This window comes from Lipophrys pholis (assembly GCF_963383615.2).
Source record: "Lipophrys pholis genome assembly, chromosome: 2".
Lineage (NCBI taxonomy): Eukaryota > Metazoa > Chordata > Actinopteri > Blenniiformes > Blenniidae > Lipophrys > Lipophrys pholis.
The window spans coordinates 20,505,916-20,527,946 of NC_137636.1; the positions used below are offsets into that span (position 1 = coordinate 20,505,916).

At 45.3% G+C, this 22,031-nt stretch overlaps 1 protein-coding gene across 1 annotated transcript in view; it reads right to left on the bottom strand.

The window, feature by feature from the left end:
• nfatc3a (nuclear factor of activated T cells 3a) overlaps nt 1-22,031 on the bottom strand; it is a 58,092-nt gene continuing 36,061 nt past the window's right edge. The window contains exons 4-10 of the mRNA XM_080458114.1: nt 20,332-20,531; nt 19,635-19,807; nt 19,145-19,285; nt 15,651-15,706; nt 15,357-15,483; nt 12,197-13,297; nt 1-1,672 (exon numbers count right to left, since the gene is read on the bottom strand). Coding sequence (XP_080314240.1) covers nt 1,596-1,672; nt 12,197-13,297; nt 15,357-15,483; nt 15,651-15,706; nt 19,145-19,285; nt 19,635-19,807; nt 20,332-20,531 — 1,875 coding nt within the window. The 3' untranslated portion in view covers nt 1-1,595. The remainder of the gene's footprint in view (nt 1,673-12,196; nt 13,298-15,356; nt 15,484-15,650; nt 15,707-19,144; nt 19,286-19,634; nt 19,808-20,331; nt 20,532-22,031) is intronic.

The window sequence follows — 22,031 nt, forward strand, 5'->3', positions numbered from 1 at the left end:
AAACAACAACAAAAAACAAAAGAAGAAGAAAAGAAACACACACGAAGCTGCATCTGTCCATTCACATCCACATGGTACCTGACAAGGCCTGCCTGAACACACCGCATCCTGGAGTCTGTGTTTCGTCTGTGTTTAGCTGCATATCTTGTCCGAGGAGGAAAAACAACAACAACAACAACACGTCTTCGTTGTGTGGACGCCAATCTGGAAACCATCAAGAAGAAGTCTTTGATTGTGAACAGCGGATGTTGATTGTTGAAAAGAGGTTGTGGAAGACCCCGCTCCGTCCAGATGTCGTGTTGTGGACTTTGAGATGTCTCTCTCTCTCTCTCTCTTTCATTATAGAGGGGGACACAATACATATATGCAATACAAAGACATCTATATGTATAAAATACTTTCCAAACGTTTGTCAGAGAATTCCCCAATGAAAGGTCGCCTCGGCTCTCATCCCCTTGAAGGTATGGCGGATGTTAGGAAAGACAAGGCACGCAAAGGCCCCTGGGAGATCTGGAGTTATTGCATGTCGTCCGTCTCTGCGGTGCGATGAAGAGACTTGTACTTGTCGCGGGAATCACCGGGCGCCTTCATCCGTCCGCGACCGCCCCCTCGTCACGCCCGGTCTGCAGGGCCCGGGTCGCGCGTCTGTTTCCCCAAACAATCCCCACACTTAAAAAGTCTGCTGTGCAAAACCAAGAGAAAGCTTTCGCTACCTTTCAAAGCTGCTAAACGGTAATAAGGCATTTGTTCAACGTGGAGAGCTGGGACGAGAGGGGGGGGGGAAGAAAATGTACAGATATCTACAACGGCTGCAAGGTTACTAACAGTTGTGGAATGTTGCAGGATGCAGAATCAAGGAAACGGTAATACAGGCCGAGCCCCCGAACGCCAGGCCTGAAGGGAGTCGTCGTCTCAAGGAGGGGAAACCAGGTGTGGACGTGGTTTCCCTCAAATTTCAGTCTGACAGCAGAGATCAGCTCGTTTTCCAAGTGGACTTGTTTTTATAAAGCAACGATGGGTGTGATGGTCTGATCTGAGTGTTTGCTAATCAATTTAATGGCCGATAATAATAAAATAAAAAATAAAAAATGTGTGTTGCACTGCTGCTGATGTTCTCTTAAGCAAAGCCAGAGGGGCTTCTGGGAGTTTCCTTATCCTGACTTTTCCTAACAATGTTGCCTGAGAAAAAGGAAAAAAAACCAACAACTAAACCAACGGCCTCCTGAAGGAGTTTGAAACCCCGGCCCCGGCACTGTGACGGCACAGTGCGTCTGATTTTCCAGCGTGGCGTCGGTTGGTGAAGCGTGATGCTGGTGAGACATTCGGAGCGTGCGCTCCCGGCTCAGAGCGAGGGTCGGTCAGGAAGACAGCGGTACGTTGCCCTTCAAATACAACCTCTGGTCTCTGCATCTCCAAACAAGAGAAAGCGCTTTGAATGCGATCAACCGGCGCGGCCTTCTTCAACGGGACCTCGGATCCTGTTCCGTCCTCACCAGAGTCTCGTCGTCTCAGTCCTCTTCCCCGTCGGGTGGACCGGGACGGCGGGTCAGTGGAGTGTGGGATTCCCGGGGCGAAGATCCGGAGTCGCCGCCGAGCTACGACTGGTTCTGGGACGACGGAGGAGGGTGAGTGCGGGGGGACTGGGACATGTCTCTGCCGATGATCTCGTTTACTGCAGGGGTGGGAACAGACAAAACCTCTCATTAGAATGTGGTCTATGCTTCCTGGGGCAGCACATGTTACATGAGCCAGTGTGGAAACCTGTGTGCAGCAGCCGCGCCTGATCAGTTCAAGTACAAGTGTGTGTGTGTGTGTGTGTGTGTGTGTGTGTGTGTGTGTGTGTGTGTGTGTGTGTGTGTGTGTGTGTAGAATCTAACACTGAGGTGTGCGTCCCAGTGCGGGTTAAGGCAACCCTGGCGACGGTGTTTAGGAGCAGTGAGCGAGGAGTTCCCCTGTCGGAACAACCTGTGACAATCTGAAGTCAAAAGTTAATCATTTACAACTGTTGTCTTCTGCAGAGTGTCTGCATCGGTTCTACTTTTTGTAGTCTTTTTTTTTTTTTTTTTTAACATTTTCTCTTTCAGTACCATCTCTTCTTTTCTTCCCTCCACACCGCATGAGCCACAAATAACTGACTCCGATGTTTGAAAGCTGACCAGCAGAGGGCAGTGCAGCTCCACAGTCGCTTCATCCTGACACCCTCACACATCGAAATGGCACCAAAAAAAAAACAAAAACCCTCCATCAGACTGGCAAACACAAAGGCCACAAAGTCAGGGCTCCGGTGTGAGATATGATCAAGAGAGATGAGAGGAACTCTTCCGTTCACACAGAGCGCCCAGGCCTCACCTCTGCCTAGAGTCCATGGAGCCACTGGACTCCTCTAACCGCGCTCCCGTGCAGCTGTCCATTACTTCATTAGAGCTTTAATGGCGCTCCAGCTCATTTCCTCAGGCCTCCTTCCACGGAGTTTGTAAGCACGGCAAAACCAATCCACTGTTAAAAACACGCTGCGGAGCCCGCGGAGGCACGGCGAGGTTAATTAATCCACTAACTCAGCCACAACCCAATTCTGAATAAATAGCAAGTAACCTGTTCTTCTTAAGATAGTCTTGTTTTTCAGCCACTGATTGTTTCACATCTGCTCTCAGTCTGGGAGCTCAAAGACGCACAACAGGCAGTTGGTGCAGCCGCAAAAGTAAATCGGCCTCAAACACTCGGGCCCCCGCGAGGAAGCGAGCGCGTCGGCTTTGATAAATTGAACTAAATATGATGCGAATCTTTTATCTGCCAGTGCCGCTTCACGCACGTGTGTGGTTTTGAACCAGTGGCTTCTGCGCAGGGTTCCCCTCGGGGTTCTGCCAACAGCAACGACGACAGGTCGCCGGCAGAACTCAGGCTGGGTGAACTGGTTTGAGGAGGCGCAGCAGAGACCTCTGGCCCAGTGTGACGCTCCTGAGATTTACAAGCAGGCCTGCCTCTGCACGAATTCAGCTCCCGTCTTGTGCAACTTTACAGTGGAATCAAACAAAAAAAAAAAAAAACACCTCGACGTAAGACATGGATGTCTCACTGGAACTGAGAGAAAGAAGCGTGCTTCATCAGTCACATCAAAATATACAAGAAATGACAATACAAGGCTTGGGAAACATCAGCTAAACCTGTATTTCCCTTTATTTTACAAAACAATTTTCTACGTGTCACATCAGTCAAAGCTACAACTTCTTCGAACCGGCGCCGACTTTACGTGCGTCTCTGAAGTTGCCTGGGGGCTGCGCTTTGAGTCAAGCGAGACTCATTCCGCCGTGTGTGTCGGCGGAATGAATTTGAAGCCGCCGTGTAAATTATTTGTGTTTTCTGCTGCGCGCTTTTGTGTCTGGCCACCATCACTCACATCATCCTGTTAGCGTGGGAGGCTCTTCCTTTCCCATGTCAACCATGACACACACACACACACACACACACACTCACACTCGCACTCGCACACGCACACGCACACGCACACGCACACACACACACACGCACACACACACGCACACACACACACCTACCTATGAGAGTACGGTGTGATTATAAAAGCAAACGTGAGCCTCTGTATAACACGGTACAAGGTGGAGGTGTGACTTCGGGCCGGCTCATCAATTTGTCACACAAGCCCGTGGAATAGAAACCGTGGTGGGGGAGAGTGGGTCACCTTTAAAGGCCACAACCTTTTGAAAGACAAGTGGCGCTCAAATAAAAAAGCTCCTTGCAAATGTTAACGGCGCAGAGCCGCAGGTATCCATAAAGTGACTCTTCTCTCTCTCTCTCAAGCTTTAACAAAAATGTTTTGCATTTCACTTGCAGGACTTTGAATCCAGATTTGAATCGACACCAAGCACTTAAACGTGAGTAAAAATAAATAAATTTATATAAGCTGAGATCTCACAGATCTTTCAGTCAACTCCTGCACAGATGAAGCGGTTTATTCACGGGGAGTGAATCTGCTCTATCACCACAGGAATATGAACAACACGGTGCAACAGACCCACATGGAGTGGGCGTCTGCAAAAAAAACCCAACCAAACCCAACATATCACTTTCCGCTGTGCTGATTAGACTGGAGCAGAGACAAACATTAACCTGTTGACTGATAAACAGCAAAGTGGCGAACGTTTACCGTCCGTCTGATGCATCGTTGTGCGGCGTCGCGGTCGATTTTACAGTTGCACCCCATGTGAGATTGGACGGTTTGAGTTTGGGTCAACAAAACAGACACGAGGCGGTTTCCAGCTAACCTGGTGACTTTTCTTTGTCAGAAAATGATGAGTTTAAAGACACAGCTTAACAACAACTTCAGTAAAGTCAGGACTGCACGGTTTCTTACTTTGAACAGAAGAATCCAAACAAAAGAAAAAACCTTCATTATATCCTGCTAAATGACGTTTTGAAGTAAAATACTAGTTTATGTTGAGAGTTCCCTGGTCTTTCAGTGCTCGGTGGCTCTGGGTCTCCCCAGATGAGCTGGAGGAAGCGGTGGGACGCCTTGCCCCCGAAACTGCAACCCCTGTGTTCACTAAAGGGGCCGGAACATGGATGAATGGATGACACAGGTGAGGCATAAACGACTTGCTCGTCGGTTTGAGTCAGAGACACTCAGATCAAAAGCCCAGAGGTGAGAAAGACGTTTGAGTCGAGCACAGCCGGTGGCGAGTTTCGCATGCTGATAGTACTCTCAAAGATTTACTGGTATCGTTTATGGCGGCGCAGCAGAAAGTCGATGATTCCTCGCTGCCGCCGTAGTAATGAAGGCTCAGAATGTGTCAGCTGGAGGGAGATCCTCTGCAGATGACTGGGAGGGGGGCTCCCTACTCCAAATATACATAAACAGTCAGCCGACTGACTTACTACAACAACCCCTGCAGCTTTCTGCTGGTGGCTTATTAGTGTCCGCGACAGGGTTCTCCTCCTTTCTCTGTTTGACGCATTAAACATTAAGAAAAAAATAAATAAAAATTTTAAACTTGACTCACTCTCCTTTCTTTTGCATGTTTCTGTTTATTAGAGTTCAGCAAGGTTTCCTCCACTCAATCTGCGCGCGCTCCTTTAATTTCAAAACGGCGAATGTGACTCTGTCATGGAGGAAAGCGGAGTGAATGACTTTACACTCATCTGTGGAGTGAAGCGTCACTCCAGACGGGCAGCAGCCATCAGAGTGACAGAAAAAGAGAGACATCAGAATAAAAGCATGACCCTCAAACTCCTGAGAGAGGAAGGTGCCTCCAAAATGCCACAAAGGTTTGAAAAGCTCCTACAAGAGCGGCCCTATGACAGATTTGCATGCGGTGATTGTCCGGGGACGTTTTGATTTTGCCTCGGTGATTGGGCCATGGCACGTGTTCGCTGCTAAAGTGCACGTCAAAGGACGCATCTTGAAATGATTTCCATAATGCAAAGCAGAAGTGGAATAGGCAGATGGACGTTCAGCACGATAAACATGTCTACTGTCGGAATGGAAAATGGCTAATTACCAGAACCTTCTATGACACACTGAAAAAAGTTCCCTGACCCAGGCAGAAAAAGAAATATTACCCTGGCAGAGCCGATAAAGCAAATAACTGTCGAGATTGATTCTGCAGTCCAACAAATGAAGACAACATGCCTCAATGGAAACGTTGGAGCAGAGAGAGAGAGAGAGAGAGAGAGAGAGAGAGAGAGAGAGAGAGAGAGAGAGAGAGAGAGAGAGGAGAGTCGGTTTGCCCGCAAATAGGGAATATCAAAGCACACAGTTTCCATTTGCCGGGCCCTGTAATGACATGCACACATCTTCACAGAGCCTCGGGTATGAGAGCAAACATGAAGCAACAAATCCACTGAGCGATCGCACACATTGGAAATAGAGGGTCAGTCGATGGAAGCTGTATTGAAATCTTCCAGGCCTTCACACTAAAACCTTTCTCCCTCTCGGGCCTGCTCTTTCATCTTCGCCGCCGCTTCTCTGAGATCCTGCTCTGCTTTATTTTAATTTCAGACGTAATTGAGTGAGTGGGCGAGAGCGCCGAGCGCACCGGAGGAACTCATCAGAGTCACTTTCTCAAAGTCACTCATCTCTGTGAATCATCTGGTGGATTTCCCGTCTGATGTGACGGTAAGTGATTCGCAAGACTCCCGCCTTTGATGCGGGACGCAGAGCGGTGGCTTCACCCGGCGGGCGACCGGACGCGCCGGCATTCGGTAAAGTGACCAGCAGAGCTCCAATGGCCGCTTGGGGAGATCAAGTTAGCCCATGAAAAAGGTGTAGAGCACATACTGGGACACCTCTCAAAGCTTATTTTCTGAACGGAAGTTCCTTTATTGGTAGGGCAGTGATGGCCTCATGCCAAGGAAAGTGAAATCGTTACCGGAAATCTGCTGGTTCAAATCCCACTAGGGTCACTACTGTGGGTCACAGAGTGAAGTGCTTAAAGTCGCCGAAACATCCAGCGACAATGACCTGTGGCAGCCCCCAACGAGGTGAAGCCACTACACGCCTCCCTCGTACCATGCAAATGGAGGAGTTTTGAAGAAAGACATATGTCAAGTAGAACAAAACACAACTGATGGTTAGTTTCATTATTACTCACGGGGTCCTTTTAAACGCTAACTTTAACCAAAGTCTGACCCGAAAACACGTCTTCAGCTGCAAATGTATTGATTTCCCTGATGGGTGCCAGGTCGATAGGAGTCCCTATGGGTTAGTGTGTAATCAGGTTGACGTCCCCACCAGTACGTAAGAATAAAGACACACATACACAGAAACATGTTCTCTTGCTGTTTTGGGACTTAGTATTGATTGACATTCATTTCCTGCACTCAGCTGTGAATCCAAAAGGCCTGAGTCTTACCCCAACGACACCAACATATTAGTTTAACACGGAAACATGTCTTCAACAAAAATGCATCAATTTCCCTAATGGTGACTCCCCCCACTGTCACATGTCACACACGCACGTACGCACGCACACGCACACGCACACGCACACGTCATCAATCTGAAAAAGCAAATAGTAGGTCAGGGCCAAACAATAGTTGTGTGTATTTGTACGGGCGTAGCGGGCTGCCATAAAGATTTAAGATTCAACAAAGATATAAATGTTGCAGAGCTGTTAATTAGTATATATCTGAGGACTTTGGGTGCAGCTGGGGACATCAGGGGAACTTTGCTCTGTGTATCAGCAGTTTTAAATCTGTAGTACTTATAATATAGATTAATACAAGTCTATTAATGTCTGGAGGGACACACACACACACACACACACACACACACACACACACACACACACACACACACACACACACACACACACACACACACACACACACACACACACACACACACACACACACACACACACACACACACACACACACAGGCACCCTGTTTTATATGCATATTAATAAACTATTTACAAAAAGAACTACCTATGAGTGAAGTCATTCTCGTCCCCACAGAGGGGTTTCCAGGCTTTCCCCTCCCCGTGTAAATGCAAAAGAAAAATTCAGCGGCTGGCACCGTGTCCTCACCAGGCTCCCGCCTCGGCCGAGACCTCTGCATTAGATTCCTTGAGACCTTAATTGTGTGGAAAGATGTCACCGAAAGTCAGTTTCCACTTGTTCAGAGGGAAAGGACCAGCAAAAGTTTGCCATTGTTTTCAAAGAGCAGCAGCAGCAGCAGCAGCTCAGAATGGAAACATACTTTCCTTTTACGTTTTTTTTTGTTTTTTTTCATCTCATCAAATCAGATGTTCAGCATTATCACCATTGTAGTTTTGCATTTTCTCTTGGTAAATATAAAAATCTCAGAAGTTATCAGCAATGAGAAATTAGTTCATCTGGTGCAATGCTCATACAATTAAAGAAGCAAGGAAAGTGGGCAAAGTCATTGATGCATATTTACTGAGGTGAACCTCAAAATGTCACTGAATGATGGTTGTTGAACTTTGGGAAAGTGGAAAAAAAACCCTCTAAATTCATTTTTCAGGCTTTGGCAAAGTAAAAAATTTATGGCTGAACAAATTTTCAGAAATGAAGCCAAAAAAAGACAAGGTCATTTCAAACTCTAATTTCATGTTTGATTTAATTTAGGGAGGGAAAAAAAACCCCACTGGAGTCACATTTCTCACCACCTGTCAAAGGTAAATCTAATATTTACTGGCATTTCGCTCCCTCAGCTTGTACTACCAACCCCAAAGTCTTTTTGGGCTGAAAAATAAATTGGCCACCTCTCCATTCATTTGTTAAACTCATTTTACCGCTCCCAGCTATTTCCCGGTAAGCACTGAAAAGAGATCAGACTTTGGAGAAGTTAGAGCTGCATGACTTTAACCCAAAGAAATGAATCAAAAGTGAAAGCTTCAAGGATTACTTTTCGGTGTTTTCAAACTGAGCATACCAGGATTCTCAGTGGGCCTGACAGCATTAGGGTTCGCCTCGAGACAAGCCTCTTTCATCACAAAGAGCCGCTTGTTTTTAATGGAGCAACAAGATGGGAAAATCAAAACCAGGACAGTTCACTAAATACTAACAGTGAATGTCAATGAACTTCAATAGAGTGAAGACAGACAAACCTGTGGCCTCAGGTTTTCAAATACGAAAGCATCCACCAAAGCAATTTCAAGTTTTTCAAACAAACCCACAATACATTAATACAGTAGTCTGCAGGAAGGACCTGGCATGCCTTATATAATAAAAATCATAACTCCTGGACTGTTGATAATCTTGACAATTCTATAGCTACCCGGATCCACCGAAATACAGCACTGAGTCCCTGTACCAGTCATTATGGTGTCACCTTTAATCATTCAACGTACTAATCTAACAACACACACAACTGATAGATGGATTACGTCACATTAAAGCAGAGTTGTGCAAACTATTCCTCCACTCCTTGATTTATACTAAAACAATCAAATCCGCAGAAGAGATTATTCCTAATGTCATTTATCTCAAATTTGGCCATTCAAGAGAGTGGGCTTCTCGAACAGGTTGGGTTTTTTTTTTTTGGGTGGGGGAATAAAATGAGGTGGTGAACTAAATATTTCTGTTTTGAAGAAGCTTGTAACGATTGAAAAACAAAACAAAAGAACACATTTAAAAGATGTATTTATTGACACTCACTTGTGCAGTTGATTACTTCTACAGGCTCACGTGTCACTCTGTGTGTTTGCGTTTGTGTCATTACTGTGTCAGTGTCTCTCTCAGGGAGTGCAGGCACCAAGGCCGGCCTATTATTAACCCTCAAAGTCGAGCTCGCCGTGTGAGGGAGCTACGGTTTTGGGGAAAGAGCGGTCTTTGTTCTGGACACACGCTTCACATGGTGCTGATCTACACGACACAAGCCGCTTGCTTGCAGACACAATCACACACACACACACACACACACCAGCTATCTCGTCACATCCCCGCTTTGCACACGTAAAGACGGTCATATTCGGATTCATTAGCTAAACACACGAATCGACAGCGCGACTACTTCAGGCTCTGTCACCATGACGGCTGCAATCATCATCATCACAGGAAAGCCTCCTCTTGAAAGCACCACTCAGGTTATCAACGCACACACACACACACACACACACACACACACACACACACACACACACACACACACACACACACACACACACACACACACACACACACACACACACACACACACACACGTGAATACAAAGCACACAATCACGCACACCATTATTTTCCTAGAAGACCACCGAGATACCTGCTATACTCTCAAAACATGAACTGATCCTGCATTCGCTGCTCCTCGTTTCCTGATGCCAAGTGCTTTTCAGATTGAATGTCTCGGCTGAGTGACCCTGCAGTGGGGTTGGACCCAGAACTTGTCTGTCCATCTGTCCATCAGTCTGTCTTCTCACCTCCTGCATCCCCTGTTCTACACACACACACACACACACACACACACACACACACACACACACACACACACACACACACACACACACACACACACACACACACACACACACACACACACACACACACACACACACCTCAAGCATGCGTCACAAAAGCCATCTGCTTTCATACCACTGACAAAAGTCTATGATACTACTGCAGTGGGTCATTAGTTGTATAATCCCCAAAAAATAAGTACTTTTGAGTGTTTTATACAACGTCTCTTTGTGAGGTTGCTTATGTACAAAAACAGTTTGAGTGGATTTGAACTGCTCAGTTTCCCCCCCCCCCCTTTAAACACAGCCGAGGGAAATATTACTGAGAAACTACAAAAGCAGGTGAAAATAGGTTTCAGTAGAAGGGAAGAGGAAATGATGCAACGTCTTTCTAAAATGCAAAAGCCTTCGTAAAAAACAGTGACATGCTGTTGGCAGTGGGGGCTGTCACAAAGCTGCAAAAATAAATATACTGTCTCAAAATGTTAATCCTGCATAATCACTCAAAGCTCTCATCAGAACCATATTGGGGGGTTTTATTCGGTGTAACAACTGCATAAAAGTCTGTCTCGATCTTTTAAGTACTTATATTCCAAGGCTAAATGGATTGACATGTTTTCTTTTGAGTCCATCCAGGCCTGTCTGCCTGCCTAACTAGGCTGAATGTGGACTACTTAGGAGAGTGCTGCGACCTCCTAAAAGTCTGAGCTGGGTGAAGCTACTCGTTGCTACTTCAAAACATGGCCTACAGAGCCGGGCTGGCACAGAAAGCTATTTTTAGCCACAGGCTCAAATGGAGAACTCACATTCCTGGCTGAACCGTGTCACTCACAAACTTTTCTCACACTTTTTTTTCCTCCCGAAGCAGGCAGCTAATGTCAGAGGGGCTGGTGAATAAATCTGAGTTTATGAGTATGACTTCTGGTTAGAAGATTTTGTGTGCGACTAGAAATGAGGCTGCAAAAAGGGAGATAGTGAGTATTAGAGAGTAATCTTCGGCGTTATGCGCTGATGAACCCCGGTGGCTGTTGGGTCTTTCACACATGACTTATTGAAAGCGGCTCTGCGTTAATTAGACCGACTCTTGCTAGCACACAAAATCACACTTTCCTGACACAGCCTCACCAGGCTACACATTAACCCTCAGTCTTTAGGGCTCTCATTTGAATAAGGCAGAGAGGGTAAAAACCAGGCATGGCTCTGAATGAGGAGGTAGATGATTTTAAACGGTTTGCATGAACACAGCTCAAGAGGAGTAGTGGCGTTCATTGACGAGAGGGGAGGGAAAAAAAGATGCTAAATGCATGCACCGACTTCATAGTCAATTGTTAAGTCAACAAGTACCTCCTGAGCAGCCTAATTAGACTTGTTAACGTGAGCACACACAACGCTTGCATAAACGCAAGCACACACAGGATGTAATTACTGCAGCAGCGCCTGACTCTGTGTGTTCCAGCTACAGTCAAGTAGCACAAAATGACGCAATCCTCTCCCGCTCCCTGGTTTCAACATGGCCAGAAAATTCAAAGTGTAATTAATCTCCACGCTGCTGCCAGAGATACTGAAGCTTAGCAGTTCATAATTTGGCTCCTTAATATGATACTGCAGTTATCAGTGCCATTGTGTTCATGTTACCCAATACAAAGTCACAAGACCCCCCCTACCCTTGTCAGTACAGAACTTGTGTACACAACTGTGTACCGAAATGACAGATGAAACACTATCGCCGTTATCTGGCATCAAGGTTTCGGTTCCTTTAAAACACAACAACTGGTGCTGAGTATTGTTTTACATCATCAGATACAAATTTATCTTGTGCATCACATAACGTGGGGTGAATTTAATCCCTCAGCGGCCGCTTGTTTCGGGCTGAAAATGAGATTGATCACAGATGGTTGGGCTCTAAATATCTTGTGTAAAAGACAGGGTGAGGAGGGAAAATATAATAATGAGATGATATTGAGGTGATAATGAGAGCAGTGGAGTGAACTGACAGAAAGCTGACAAATGAATGTCAGCAATCTCGAGTTACACAGAGCAATTAGGATAGCAACACAGGAACTCATAGGCAATGGATGGGAATCATTTATAAAGTTTGTAATGAGCCCTTGATGTTTTGTTGTTTTCTATATGAAGGCAGCCGGTTCACAACGGCTCTCAGCGGCTTTAAGGTGTTCTACCGCTTGCTCCACATAGATTATTTTTATTTTTTTTAAATTAACTCATGTACAGTATGTTGAGCGATAAGTATGACTATGTCTTACCATCATCCAGCGTGATGTCCTGCAGACCAATAGATCGGAAGGTGGGCTCCCTGTCCTCAGGCTCCTGTTTGATGCTCAGCCCCTCCCCATCTGTGGAGAAGGGGCCCTGGGGGCTCAGGGGGTGAACCAGAGGTCCCACCGCTGCTGGGGACAGACTGGCCATGACCGGGCTTGTAGCCTGCGGAGAAGGCTGCCCTGAATGCTGCTGCTGCTGTGGCAGAGCCCCCAGAGGACTGCCACCTGAGGTGGGGGAAGATGAGGTGGGGGACTGGTAGGGAAGCGAGTGAAGCTGAGGAGAAGATGGCCCGGAGTGGGGAGAGGGGATCATCCGAGGAGGAGGGGCGCTGGATGGTGTGGGACAAGACGCCGACCTCTGACTCACCGGGTGGTAGCCCATGGCCCTCTGCAGCTGTGAGGGGTGCTGCCCTGTTAGCGGGTGTCCACTGGGAGAGGAAACCTGGGTGGGATTTGGGGAGCAGTGATAGCCTCCTAGTGTGTGGAGGTGTGGGGATGATGGAGTAAGCAGGGGTTGCTGGCTCTGGGGGGATCCCGCAATAGGGTTGTTATTTGAAGATGAGTGAGCTGATGGCGAGGAGCAAGGAGAGGAGGTGTACACCATTCCCATGCCCATCGGGTGTGATGCTGTATTGGGGCTCTGCTGAAAAGGCATCCTGTCGTAGCCTTGTGAAGAAAGGCTGGGCTGGCCGTTAAAGGGCATGCCATGACCATGACCGTGGCTGTGCTGCATAGGCGGGTAGGAGGGCCGAGAGGGAGCAGAAAGAGGAGCGGGAGCCGAGCTGGAGTGGAACGTCATGTGGCAGTCGGCGGGTGGGTGGTGCAGACTGTGACCCTGAAGGTGAGACAGGTGCTGAAAGGATGGGGAGCCCAGGGAGGGGCAGGGGGCCTGCAGGGGGAGCAGACCAGGTCCTGAGCCTGTGGCCAGGCCGTGAGGGGAACTGGACAGAAGGTTGTCCGATGGGTGGCCCTGCTCAGGAGAAGGCAGCTGGGTGCGCACCAGACTGGCAGCGTGTGCCAGGGGCAAGGAAATGGGGGGAACTGCAGGAAGATCCAGATCATCTCTGTGCTCCTGCTTAACCAGGACTGAAGGGAGAAAGGTGCACACACACACACACACACACACACACACACACACACACACACACACACACACACACACACACACACACACACACACACACACACACACACACACACACACACACACACACACACACACACACACACAGGGTTGGGGAGAGATGTGACAAAAGAAGACAGACAGGATGAAAGAGACAAGCCACACTGTCAGTTTAGTGTTCATGAAGACAAAGAAAAGACACGTAATCTATACATTCATCGAGTCACACTGCATTGCGACATTGACAGGTTTGTTTCTAATTATGCTTGAGGTACAGCGGTTCACACTTCAACTGGCTAAAAAAAGAGTTGCTGTATCAAGTTTTTCCACATTCCTTCAAATTGCTGCTTTACGGAAAAACAACGTCCAGTAGAGCAGAAAGCATACACTAGAAGAGCCTAAAATGAGTGCTTTCAGTCTCTGAAATGCATAGATTGTGAAATTGGTCTCCTTTCTCGTTAAAAAAAAAGCCTCCAAAAATCAGTGTGTCGTTTTCATAGTAATGGGGACATTGCGTTTTACTGTGACAGCTTAGAGCGCTGCTATGCCAATCGGTAACCCATTTCCCAATCTGGTGCCTTGTGACAGTGAGTTTTATTTTTATCCAGCTCTGAATCAGAGGGAGAGCATATGTTGTCAGTCTGGGTGCCATCATGTGAAATGCTGTGTGGGAAGAGGAGCCGAAATGCCCCCCAGACTAGATCAGACCAATAGAACAAATGAGTTCACTGACTGTGCCCTCTGCTCACCCTGCCATGCCGTTGGGATTGCAGAATAAGAGGCCCAATCGGCTTTATATTGGCTGAAAACGAAGCCAGGCATTATCAAAAGCAACAGAACGGTAAGGTAATTGGAGATTTGAATAACTTGCGTATGATATAAAATGTCTGGGTGTTTTTATCTTTGACACAACATTCACACAAAGACAGATTTTACAAACCTCTCATCTGTATGTCAATGCATTAAGTCCAAATAAAATAAATATTTTTGGTCACAAAATTTTACAACCAACATGTTATTTTTTGTAATGGTTGTAACATAATTTATTCCTAAATTAGGCCCTTTGATGAAACAACAAATGGCTGGCTGACTTTTTCTTATCTTTCTTTCTTTCGCTCTCTCTCTCTTTTTTTATTTTTTTTTTTGCCACAGTAAAGCAGGCGGCGTCCGCGGTGACTCTGGTGGTGTCAGCGACCCAGCTTGACTGACAGAGCAGTGTCACTCTACTCCTCTCCGATTGGCTGCCCTGAGCTGTCAACGGGGAAAACAGGAACTGCCTTGCTGAGTGGGCGTGCTTGCAAACGGAGAGGCCGGGTGGGTGGATGGGCAAGGCTGCTCATTCGCGCAAACACACATATTGTTGCGGTGAAACTCGGGGTTTGGAGGTGTTGCATAAAATGCTCACATGCAATTATATTCCGCCAACCAGGTTTTCAGTTTGACAGCATTAAAAGGCAAAACAATAACAATATCTAATACGACCCATGATATAATAAGGGAATGTATGGATCAATCATAGTTATCACAAAGTCTTCAACACATTATCAAAAATAATTACATGAAACCACAATTTATGGCTCTTTGTATTGTGTACTTGTAGTACCTGGATAGCAAAAGAACACTCATAGGGAACGCATGCAAATGCCGCGCATGAGAGAAGGGGGGAAAAAAAAGAAAAGAGAAAACTTGGCTTGGATACTAGAGGAGGCTTTACAAAGTAAACAGTTGGCAGGTGTTAATGTTATTGTTAGTGGAAGAGTCTCTCTAAACCACAGCAATGCTTTCTTTAGAGGGAGAACGAGAGAAATGAGGTTAGCAAAGCCCCTGTGGAGAAGCGTGCAACGCAATGAGCACATTGTCTACACTGTCACTCGCACTTTGTCATTGACTGGGGGGGATTCACTACAGAGTTCTGAGGAAAGTTTAGGTGAAAGCCTTCAGTGCAAAACACTGTGAAAAAAAAAATGACAACATGTAGCAGCTGCAAGTCATTCTAAAATTCACAAGTACTTCCCAGCTCACCTGAGAGATAAGTGAAGCGTTGCGATTGGCTCCTTTTCCGCTTGCCATTGCAGACATAAAACTGCACCTGCACAGCTGAGCTCACAGCCTTACTGTGGTAGGGAGGGACCTCCACGACAATGCACGACTACAACAACATTTCACATCGTTAGAATTAACATGTCTGGCAGTGAAAGTTTTACTTGGACTTATTAATGTGCAAACAGACATTTCTGCAAATACTGGACAGAAAATTACAAAATACAATAAAAATGGTTGAAAGAAGAAGAAGAAGAAAAAAAAAAAGACACTCACCCCTTGAGTTTTCTCACGGATTATTTTTGCTTCAACTTCCCACTGCGGTCGTCCATCTACAAGGAAAAAGGATTGATTTAAGCCCGTGACCGTCTTAAAATTCTCGATTATATATGCTATACATTAACCACTTTTTTTTCAAAATGACTAAACTAAATGTTAGAGTGGTGAAGACAACAGTAAATCAGAATTTACAATAATATCGTCAAATCCTCCCACACAAGGCAGATTTTTTTGAGTTATCCAACTTCAACAACACCAACAAGAAAAAAAACCCAGAATATGTCACTCAACATCAGACAGAGGCCGCGATAAACCCAGAACACACACGATGACTAATTAAAACATCATTAACTACCTCATTTATATTAATTGGTGGAATAGTTTTCAAGCTGTTTAACCATCTGCTGAAGCTTTCATTCTGGTTTTTATTTTTTTTTTATTCTGGTGGTGAAGTCAGTCTAAAGTGTTTCCTAAAACACACACATTCTTCTGGACCACGTGAGATCTCAAAAATAACGAAAAAAACAACACACAATTTCAATTTCTCCAGGAGAACTGTGGTACATTAATATGATGACATGTCTAAAGTCCCAGAAACTGTTTGGAGAGAATCTCTGTGGCTATTAAAAAGTAATCAAATGAACAAATGTCCTGCTGTTTGTCTTGCCTGGTTAGAATTATGAAGAGCTCAGTGGAATAATTGTATTTACTTTAAAATGCCTTTACACTTTGCCAGGTTTTTGGTCAGAAAACATCCCTTCCAGTTTTCCTCTGAATGATTTAATTATTTGGCCAGACATGTTGGGGGGGGGGGGGGGGGGGCTTCTCAAAGCAAAGAAACCGGGGTGAAAACACCGACAGGCGTGCGGTGCGGTTTCAACGCATCACACTCATTGCAGCATCAGGAGGAATAAGAAGTTTGACAACTAAACTACCGAACAGCCACGCAGCAGGAGAGACCTTATTTGCCGTGGCCTCTTTCATGGCTGTTGCATGGTGCGAGTGTGCCCTGCACCTGCATGGCCTCTTCTACAAAAAGAGGATTCCCCCCAAAATACCACTGTCAGGCATCTGCAGCATGTTTGCAGAAGAAGCCGGGCCTATATGGAGATTGTGACAAAAGCGAGCACTCAACTGTAAGCCCTGTTACATTTAGGTGATTCAACTCTTAAAGCAAAATCCTCTCTTGTGTAGCTTTTAGGAAGTGATTTACCTGTTCTGATCTCACAGGAGCATTGCTCTTAGTTATAGTAATCCACTGGCACATTAGCCAGTCATAACCTTAAATAGATTCTCTCCACTGTGAAAAAAAAAAAGAAAGAAAAAAGAAAAAAGAGCTTAACCTGTTGATGAGTGTGTCTTTTTCCCCAATGAATGAATGACCTTGAACGTCTTTGCAGCTGACAGAGGTGCATTATTGGTGTGCAGCTTGTTCATGTTCAACAGGCAGGAGCAGGGGCCCCACATGCTCTGTCAAACAACGTGCACCGACAGGAACCTCACGCCATGTTACGACAATGACTTGGATTATTGAGACACCCTGCGCTTCCGAGCCAGAGGAAGATGAGAAACATGTCTATTGTGCTTAAAGAACAAACAAAAGAAGGCGATGGACCTTCACGTTGAACCTGTACGTTTTCTCATCTTTGGGTGAAGAAAGCTCCCTTTCTGTTGCTTTCACAGCAGCAGCAGAATAACTATTCTGTGTTCAACATTACTCAAGGCAGAAAGAGTTCTAGCCTTTATATAAATAGTCAAGCATGTAAAAGACTTATACCAGCTATGTTCTCATTTTTACTTCATGAAGTCGCTTAAATTTGATGTTTCTACTGAAATAAAGGGGGGAAAAAAGGACTGGCTTCCAAATAAATTTAAGTTTCAAAAAATTCTCAGGCAAAGAAAATGTACCTTTATTTGTCCATAGAAGTAAACTAAAGCGTTTAAAAGTATTTGTAATGGTCAGGTGACATCAATATGTACGTATTTATTCATATTAGTTAGTTTAAGCAAACTTTTCATTTTGTAAGGTTCAAATAATTTAAAATCACAACGGCAAAAAACAAACAAAACAACAGTAGAGTTTGTAGCTCACTACAATAGCTTTTAGGTTCTACCGTATATGTGTTAGTTAGTGAAGTTACTTTAAATCTTCCCTCAACCTTTGTGTGCAACAGCTGGCCACTCTCTCCAGCTCTCTTTCAAATTAAAGGACATGGTGGAAAAATATCTGTCACTGCCTTTTCTTCCATCGCAGTACTTACTACAATCAGTGCCTTTCTGCACTAAAGCAGGCGGATTAGTGATGATGAGGGGGATCTCTTACACAAGCCTAATCAACATCATGCTCTCTTCGCCTTCATTATTGTTTCTGTCCTCTTCCACACTCCACTGCCTTCACCTAGCATGGGGGCCCGGCCTTTCTGCCTACCCAAAATGCACCTCTCCCAAGGTTTCCACTTGCTACTTTTCTATGCCATGCTTCACCTGCTATGCCTCAAAGGGCGAAAGACATTCCTCCAGGCAGTTTTTTTTTCCTCCCAGAAAATCTGAGGAGAATGGCCTCTCACTTGCACACAACAACACCACTCGACTTTCTGCCATGTGTGAACTTGATTCTGCTCCTTCACATCACAAAGCCGCCTCGGGCAGGCAGAGACTGGCTCAATAAAAGTCCTCCTTTTAAAATTTCCATCCCAAGTAACAGCTTTTACATATGTTTGTGGTGCATAAAAGAGAGAAAAGATAAGGCAAGGAAAAGAGAGTCTCTTAAAAGTACAGAGAGAAATGCCACAGGGAGTTTGGCAAAGTAATCTTTTCAGCAAAGGCATTTATTAGGCAGATATTAAAATAGTTGTTTTTCAAAAATTTTTAAAGAGCCACAAACTCCCACAATTTTTCTACATAGGACAACAAGCAACAGTGATCCTGAACCCATCTAACTGTAATTACTCTGCACACAAATTAAAGTGATGAAATGCCCCTAAAGCCAGTATTTGAGTGTGTAAAACAGGAACCAAAGAGCAAAACCTCTAACAGCGTTTTTAGTCGTCTTTATTCCTGTTGCAGAGGTGTGATATTAAATGCCAACAACATTACTTAACCAGTAACACGATCTGTTCAGTATTTCACTATATGCTCTGCAGGTAGAAAATACTTTTAAAAGCTGGGAATGCTCACGCACGCACGAGTGCATGCAAGTTTTTACAAGATTTTTTTTCTTGATTTTTGTCTCTTCAACAGACAACAGTCCCTGTTGTAATTGTGTACTAAAATCATACACATGAAGGGACAATTTGCCCGACGGATTATTCCACAAGGGAGGGGAAAGGCTCTTGGTCTGCAACTTTGAAAGTGCAGATGCAACGACATATTTACACTCGTTGGAATGTGATCAAATCTGTCACTCAAGCATTTTCTGCGTCCATAACTGGCGGCTGCTGTTCCTGCAGTGGCGGTTCACGGCTAAGCCGCTGTGCCAACGCAAGGCTTACCAGGGCCTTTCTCCAGGAAGATGACCTTGGACTCTGGAAAGAAGTTGGAGCCGGTGATGACCATCTCCTCTCCTCCGCTGACCAAACAGCTGGTCAGACTGGACTTCTCTACCTGAGGCAGCTCTTGAGCTGATCGTTGGGCTGGGAGGGACACAGAAAGGGTTGACAGGAAAAGAAGGGGATCAGTACAGTTGTTTGTAAACGCTTGTAATCCAACGTCCTCTGAATTATGTACAACATATTCTACTTGTCAGGGCATGTGTATGAGTAGGTGTGTAGCCTGTTAGGGCACAGACAGTACAGAGCGCATTTCCATTACCCCCCCCGCGCCATTTTATCACATGAACTTATCAACAGTGACTTTCAGTGGGTACAGATTCGATCAACATCTTAAATTGCAAGCTTGCTAATGAAGAAGTTTGTGTGTAGTTGTATGTGTGTCTCTTGAATGAACACTTTGATGTGTCTGAGATAAGAAGTTAACACTCACAGCACTCCACAGGAATGGAGGCGGCCTGCAGCGACAGCACCTTCCCGTTGGGTTGAGGGATGTGCACTCTGAAGACCACGCGGACCCGCGTGTTCTTTCGACCTATATCCGTCTCCCCCTTGCGCAGCTCGATGTCTGAATTTCGTAGCTTAAGTATGCCGGCGCAGTCGATACTGCAAAGTAAAGGTAAAATAATTGGCCCCATGCAGCACTAATGGAACTGCAAGCATCTCAGACTAAGTAGTTAAGACTAAAGAGTGATAAAAAATCAACCACAAACCCAGCAGGACATTAGTACGGAGGGCGAGAGCTCTGGTGTCGACATTAAAATAAAAATCGCCTGGGAATATGATGCATCAAAACTGCAAATGGGAAAATCTTTACCAAATCCCTCCGCATGTAGTCCAGGGTAAATGAAACCAGATCCTACATAAATATAATCGTTTATGTGTTACAGGACCATAAATGTATTAACAGGGTTTGTTTTCTATGCTCCATGGGAAACACTCAGATTTTCCTAGTGTGTCTGACTCTCCTGTTGGTTTAAATTAAGAAAATCTATAAAAAAAAATCTCTTCGGAAGATATTACAACCATGCATAATCATAAATGAGCTTGTTTTTCATTGGACGGGGCTTTCTTCGTGGTGGTAAGCTCATAACCAAGTAATTTCACCCTGAAGTGCCGCTGACACTTACCTGGCTGACATGTTGTTTTCAGGAAGAAGAGGAATTTCGAGAACTTTGGTGCTGGAGACCAGGATTTCTTGACTGGCGGTGGCCACAGTTTTCCCGGTGATCCGGTGCACCTGGTAGAAGGCGTGAGGCCTCAAGTAACGGTCATCTGCTGTTCCAATGAACATCTGCAGGTTGACAGGCTTCTCACTGTAGCCAATGAGCTGAAACACGACAGACAGACAGAGAGGGAGATAGAAAAACAGAATAAAAACAGATGTGAGTCCTTGGGCTCCAGATGAGAGGTGTGAACAAAGGAATGGTCTTTTCATTTCCACTGCCTGGAGAGGGCCACCTTTTTTGGAGGGAATCTAAATGGCAGTTCGAGGGTGTTGTGATATTTCTGGCGGGGCCACTGGAGATTCATCTGGCGCTTTGGCTTCCTACCAGTCTGACACTGATGTTTTTCAACTGCTCTTCTAATTTTTTCCCCTGTACCATTTTTTTTCTAAGGGAATCATTTTTGAAAGAAAGCTTCGCCTATGAAATCATTTTAAGAAGAGCTAAAGAGTATTAACATTCATGTGTAATAAAGTGTTGATCTGTACATTTTAGACAACTAAGTGGGACTAATCTCAATAATGTAAATACTAGCATAGTCGTCAATGGAAGTGTGAAACCCGTTCAGTTAATTTTCCCTTAAATCTACGAAAAAAAGAAAAAAAATTCCTCCACCAAAGCATCATCTACATCCATAATCCTCAATTCTCTTTGTCAGATCTCATTCATATACAAATTACTTTTAATGATAAAAATGTGGTTTAAAAAAAAAAAAAACACACACCCACACAATAATGTCACTATGTTTTCATGTCTGGTTGTTCCGGGATGTGACCGGCTTGGCACTAAGCTCCCTGCCTGAAACTGTGGTGTCCGGTTGTCCCTGAGAGCCGGCAATCTATTTTGGAAATCCAGGTGAGAAGCTGAAAAAAAGAAAAGTGCTGCAAGTTGGGTAGCGACAAGGGGAAGATGGAAAAGAGAGCAGGACCTTTTCCTCCTCTGAGTGACAGAACTAACACAGCCTACACAATCCCACTACTGTTGTAATGTTTTACTTGGCAGACTCTGTGACGGCGGGATGGCACTCCCGCCCCTTCTCCAACACACATGCATACACACTCCCACCATTCTGCTCTTAAAGGCCTACACCTCTTGCTTAGATGGAGGGCAGCTTGTTGAGGGTTACAGAAAAGAACAAGGCCTTTCATTGCCATTTCACCCCAGGATCTGCCAAGCCTCAACTCCGCCACAGCTGGCTGCTGACCCTTTACTCCCTGCAGGTTTGCGTCACACACCGCTGTGTCAATGTTTGGCGCATTGAAGGGCAGAAAGTGGGTGTAGGCTTTGGAAATGTTGTGTGTTATTCCAAAAGCTGCAAAAATAAGATGACTAAAATTGATCACAATCAAGCCCTGGAAACACATGGACCCGAGAAGAACAGAGAGCATTGCCCAAGAAATGTGCGCAGTGTCAAAATACAGAGTTTTTCTTCCAGTCTTTAAACTCTGCAGGTCTTCACGAGGATAACTGAACACAACTCACCAGCTGTTAGCATTTGGTAAAAGGTGAGTTGGCGTCAGTGGTGGAATCTACGTTTGATAGAATTATCATCAATGGAATTAGCCCGTGGTCTCTCTTTCTTTAATTTTCACTTGGTACATCAG